Source organism: Oryx dammah, unplaced genomic scaffold, assembly GCF_014754425.2.
Source record: "Oryx dammah isolate SB20612 unplaced genomic scaffold, SCBI_Odam_1.1 HiC_scaffold_25, whole genome shotgun sequence".
Classification (NCBI taxonomy): domain Eukaryota; kingdom Metazoa; phylum Chordata; class Mammalia; order Artiodactyla; family Bovidae; genus Oryx; species Oryx dammah.
The window spans coordinates 80011062-80017342 of record NW_024070209.1 but is presented as its reverse complement, the minus strand read 5'-3'; the positions used below and the strand labels follow the sequence as shown (position 1 = coordinate 80017342).

The 6281-nt window shown below is 45.5% G+C and overlaps 1 protein-coding gene across 1 annotated transcript; it reads left to right on the top strand.

Annotated features, from left to right (window-relative positions):
• Positions 1-4783: 4783 nt before the first annotated feature.
• Positions 4784-5356, top strand: MSGN1 (mesogenin 1). The gene has a single exon (XM_040225009.1). The coding sequence runs from the start codon at positions 4784-4786 to the stop codon at positions 5354-5356; it is 573 nt and encodes a 190-aa protein (XP_040080943.1).
• Positions 5357-6281: the final 925 nt, after the last annotated feature.

Sequence of the window (6281 nt, the reverse complement as noted above, 5' to 3'; positions counted from 1 at the left end):
AGGTGCATTATGGGCTAGCAGTGACATGGGACCACTGGTGGATTTAGACTCAAGCCCTGAAGCAGCCTATTTCCTCTTGTTTCCAGTGGATTCTCTGAGCACTGTTTGTCAGTTTCCTGGAAGTGGCTCTACCTGGCCCTTAGATGCAGAGTTTATAATCACCTCTGGCTAGTGTGAAATGCCCAGCTGTCCATGCATCTGTCCTGACTGTTATTGGCGTCATGACTGTCATTCCCTCAACTATTTGTCCTTCTGAAAACTGGACACCAGACCACTCATTAATCTGTGTAACAAAATCCTGGGTTCTTTTCTACAGTGAAAAGGTTATTGTAATGACCTTGGCCTTGAAAGCTGAGACAATCTGTATCCTTATGCTATTCTTTGGAAAATAGGACCAGGAAATTTTACAAGTCATCTTAGTAGTATGCCTTGGAGTTGCAGACTTTTAAAAAAATATATCAGAGTATATTTGATTTAAAATGTTGTGTTTGTTTCTGCTGTACAGCAAAGTCAATCAGCCATACATATACATATATCCCCTCTTTGTTTGAATTTCCTTCCCGTTTAGGTCACTACAGAGCACTGAGTAGATTTCCCTGTGCCATATAGTCAGTTCTCATTAGTTATTTATTTAATATATAGTATATCAATAACCTCAGATATGCAGATGACACCACCCTATGGCAGAAAGTGAAGAGGAACTAAAAAGCCTCTTGATGAAAGTGAAAGAGGAGAGTAAAACAGTTGGCTTAAAGCTCAACATTCAGACAATGAGGATCATGGCATCTGGTCCCATCACTTCATGGGAAATAGATGGGGAAAGAGTGGAAACAGTGTCAGACTTTATTTTTTTGGGCTCCAAAATTACTGCAGATGGTGATTGCAGCCATGAAATTAAAAGACGCTTACTCCTTGGAAGGAAAGTTATGACCAACTTAGATGGCACATTAAAAAGCAGAGACATTACTTTGCCAACAAAGGTCTGTCTAGTCAAGGCTATGGTTTTTCCAGTGGTCATGTGTGGATGTGAGAGTTGGACTGTGAAGAAAGCTGAGTGCTGAAGAATTGATGCTTTTGAACTGTGATGCTGGAGAAGACTCTTGAGAGGCCCTTGGACTGCAAGGAGATCCAACCAGTCCATCCTAAAGGAGACCAGTCCTGGGTGTTCATTGGAAGGACTGATGCTAAAGCTGGAACTCCAATACTTTGGGCACCTCATGTGAAGAGTTGACTCATTTGAAAATGATGCTGGGAGGGATTAGGGGCAGGAGGAGAAGGGGACGACAGAGGATGAGATGGCTGGATGGCATCACCGACTCGATGCGCATGAGTTTGGGTGAACTCCAGGAATTGGTGATGGACAGGGAGGCCTGGCATGCTGCGATTCATGGGGTCGCAAAGAGTCAAACACGACTGAGCGACTGAACTGAACTGAACTGAACTGAATATATCTATGCCAGTCTCAATCTCCCAATCCATACACCCCTCGCCCGTTGGTATCCATACACCTGTTCTCTACTTCTGTGTGGAGACTTCTTTTTAATTTGTTACAATCATAATCACAATATCTTATAAATATTTTGAGTGAATGACATTTCAATTCATATTAAAATATTTATCTCAATAACAGTATTGTGGGAACTGTATATCTTGACTGATATGAAAGTTTACTTATCACTTAATCTATGTTAATTTCAAGGAAACAAAAATGACAGGTCTGGGAGTCAGGCAACTTCAGCTTTTCGGTTCCCATCTCTGCCACAGTCTTTTAGTGTGATACTGAGCCAGTCATCGTCATCTGCAGAATGCAGATCAAAGGGTGGTCTCAACAGTCTCCAAGCCCCTTCATGGGTCTGGTCTTTTGATCGAGTGTCATGTTCACACAATGACGTGTTTCACTGCATTTTAGGACTGCATTTAATGCTCCGGTCTGCACACTTCATTTTACAGATGCTCTTCACAAAGAAGGCAGAACAGATATTATTATCCTTCTTTTACAAATTAAAATACTAAGGTCCTGAGGGGGTGAGTCATTTGCTCTAAACGAGGTGAACTCTGGCTCTTCTTCTTGCTTTTTCACACTGTCAACCAGGCTTTATTGGGTCCTGTTTAGTCTTGTCCAGTTTCTGTGGCCTGGTCTTCCAGGCAGATTAAAAAAACCCAAAACACCAGCTAGTATGGACCAACCCCAGGCCTTCAGATGCTAAGGATGTTAGGCTGTCCTGCATCTCCAGTTTCCTCTGACTGAGCACAGAATGCTTCATGGAGACCAGAAGCGTAGGCGCAAGTCTAGTTCTGGTTTGTTTCTCACAAGAGTGAAAGAGTCGACAGATATGGAAACCAGGCAGTTTTGTTTGTTCTAAGAGCAAGTTTTCTAAGACCAGCAATGCTGGGTGACCAGGGTCAGGAGAGAGGAGTCAGAATCCAGTAGGCCGTTCTGATACTGATGAGTTTGACCATGAATAGACAGTAACAGCAAGAACAAATCTTACATTTATTAAATGTCTTACAGGACATCAAGGATTTGACAGGTATTGTCTCACTTAGGAAATGAAATTTCTGAAAATAGAAATTTAAGAAATCTGCAATTTTAGAAAGAAGCCTTATGTGTCAGTCACTCAGGTGTGTCTGACTTTTTGTGATCCCATGGACTAGATAGCCCACCAGGCTCCCCCGGCCATGGAATTCTCCACGCAAGAATATTGGAATGGGTTGCCATGCCCTTCTTCAGGGGATCTTCCCAACTCAGAGATCAAACCTGGATTGCCCATATTGCAGGCAGATTCCTTACCATCTGAGCCACAAGGGAAACCCCAGACAGAAGCTTTAGAGAGGGGAAAAACATTTATGGAGTCTGGAAGCAGAAATAGTTTTACATGGAAAATTGTAAAGTCCAAAACATGAGGCCTGAAAACCAACTGTGGCAGGGGCCAGCACAGCCACCTCAGGTCTATGGAGAATCCCCTTCTCTCTGAATGGCATTTAGGTCACTTCCCTCTACCAAAATCAAATTAAACTGTGGACAGAGGAGCCTAGCAGGTTGTAGGACTAACACTTTCACTTTGGGGACTTTTCTGGTGGCTCCAGTGGTAAAGAATCTGCCTGCTATGTGGGAGACCCAGGTTTGATCCCTGAACCAGGAAGAGTCCCCCGGAGAGGGGAACGGCTACCCACTCCAGTATTCTGCCTGGAGAATTCCATGGACAGAGGAGCCTGGCAGGCTACAGTCCATGAGTTCACAAAGAGTCTGACAGAAGTGAGTGATGAACACTTTTACTTGTTTCTTTCGTACCAATAGGTAAAACTTCTTGGGTAGAATCAACAGATTCTAGACTTTCCAATAACAGCTGAGGGAAGAGAAAAAGGAGAAGGAAAAAAGAGCCATTTATTGCACTTATTAGTTTCATTAATATTATTCTTCTTCAAAATATGGCTTAGGGTCCTTTAGCAAATGGCATAATTAAGAGCATTCTTCCACAGATTACCTGCTAGAGCTTTTATTCTCCCCTTGAGCCAAGCTAATTAAAAAATACCATAAATGTTCTCATTATACCATTGACATTTCTTTTCAATAATTGCAAAGGGGCTTAAATAACCATATTAAAGGACACATTAATATGAAATGTAACTCACTGTGATGCTGACGTTCATACTAACTTGTAGAATTAGTTGCATGGAGAATAAATTTCGTTCCTGGGACAAATGGGGAATCTAGACTCCTTTTCCAAAACACCAGGTCTATCTCTCAGAGCATTAGGAAGTGAAGCAACCTAGCAGGACCATCCAACTTAACACGTTTGGCGGCATTTGGAGCTGTGGTGGGGAAAACGGGCTCCCTAGTTAATTTCACACTTCCTCTATACATTTCAAAAAACAAGGTGTGACTCTGCAGCTGGATTTTAAAAAGAGTCTCAGAAGGCTATATGCCAGGTATTCTGCAGACATCCTGTCTTAAAGGAGCATTCTACTTACTGGTGTCTGTTTGCTGTGGGGAATCCCAAACTGCTCAGTTACAGCAAGGGCTTTAAGCTTCTTGGAGGATATTTCCTGCTCATTGAGGCTCTGGATTTACTGGAGCTGCTGGCTTTTGTCATCCTGAGTGTAAGCATTCTGGGGGCTTGTCTGCACTCTGCAAAACCCAAGGAAACATGTGAAAGGATGGAGAGAAGAAAACTGGCATTCACTGTGTGCCTGTGTGCCTTCCCCCCAACAGCCACACAAAGTAAGAACTACTATCTACATTTGACAAACAATAGGGTCGAAGCTCAGAGGGGTTACCTTGTCCCCAAACCACCTTGATTCTCCCACAGAGCACCCCGTCTGCTCTGAAATAGCTAGGTGGTCGTGGTCCCTCTGGGGGGTGGGGCTCTGTTCCTCTCCAGCAGTCCCCTTGCTACCACCTCCTTGCTGCAGATTGCCCCAGGTTTGTTTTTCTTGGCTCCCTCATTAATGAGTTCCACAGGACAATGCTAAGTCTAGTTATGCAGTCTTAATTGGTTTAGTTACAACTAGATAATTCCTTTTTTCTTCTCTCAGAGGCCTTTCTGTTTAAAGACATTTTAGCTGGAAGATGCTAATTATCAATGAGGAGAAAGTGACACCTGAAGAGTTCATTCTCCATCTTGGTCCTTGGTTTCTCCTTTGAACTCCCTCTCCCCGACCCTCTTTCCCACTTCATCACTTCTCTCCGGCCATCATAAAAGAGAGCCCTGCCCTGGCCAGGCGGCACAACTTGCCTTCTCACTTGCCAGGGCCTCATCCTCTCTGCAGCTGTGTTGCAAGCATGGACAACCTGCAAGAGACCTTCCTCAGCCTGGAAGATGGCTTGGGCTCCTCCGACAGCCCTGGCCTGCTGTCCTCCTGGGACTGGAAAGACAGGGCGGGGTCCTTTGAGCTGGCCCAGGCCTCTCCCTCCCAGAGCCTCTCCCCAGCTCCATCCCTGGAGTCCTATTCCTCTCCCTGTCAGGCTGCGGCCGGGCTCGCCTGTGGGCACGGAGGTGCCAGTGGTCGGGGCGGCGATGACTGCAGCGGCCTTGGGACCAGCGGCCTGGCGGAGGTGGACTTCGACATGTTGGCTTTCCCGCCTACCTATCTGCAGGGCAGCACCAAGGCCCAGAAGGGCACCAAGGTCAGGATGTCTGTCCAGCGGAGACGGAAGGCCAGCGAGAGGGAGAAGCTTCGGATGAGGACCTTGGCTGATGCCCTGCACACCCTCCGGAATTATCTGCCCCCTGTCTACAGTCAGAGGGGCCAGCCACTCACCAAGATCCAGACACTGAAGTACACCATCAAGTATATCGGAGAACTCACAGACCTTCTCAACAGCGGCCGAGAGCCCCGGCCCCAAAGCGCTTGAGCTCAGCCTGGGGACTTGGGGGACTCACCACCCAGCCCCCCCGGGCGGGGTCAGAGGAGCTTTAAAGACCTGGACCAGCTCTTGGAACAACAGCACCTGATTATTTTCATAGAGTGAGCGTGACCTTGTTGTCTGGAAAAGTCTAAGGGAATTCCCATTGGACTATTCAGAAACATCCAGAACACTTAACTGCCAGACAAGCAGGTACTTTTGGCTTCCGGTTTTGCCACCATTTCTGAAGAGACTTTGCCCTTTGCCAAGACACAGATGGCTTTGCCCTTTTCTGTCTGTTCCAGGTATTTTAAAGGGTCAGTGATTTCAAATGCATTGTTTTTTTTTCCAAGCATGTAAAATTGTTACCGTTAATCTTCTCCCTCTCCCGGCATTTTGGTGTGGGGAGCTTTCTTCCTGTTGCTAACTAAACCTGCATTTTGTACTGGATCCTGGGTGACACCTGGATTCTTATTTAGAAAGATGAGCATCAAGTAAAGGGCTATAGTGCTCCTGTCTCATCTTGTTTGTGTGCTTGTGTGTATGTGTGTGTATGTGACTAAGATCAGGTCTTTGCTTTTGCAGGGACCAAAATCACATAAATTCAGAAGAAATAAGTGTTATGGTAAATAAAAATTCACAAGCAGACAGGTTATATTAAGACAGACTGGAAGGTTTAAAGGCTGGCTCCTCTCTTAAGGGAAGTTTAAAGGTTTCCCTTCTCTCTTAAAGGGAGAAAAAGGAGGCTGAGGGCCAGAGAATGACAGGCTTAGAGGGGAGAGGAAGAAAAGGAAAACTCAGCCTTACAGCCAGGCGTCTTAACAGAGCTGGGAGGGCATGGAATGAGGGGTGGGTTCTCTCGGTGCCAGGCCTGGTGTGAATATGACCTTAATGAGTCCCATCACTTACTCATTTGTCAAACAAAGTCTGGTGT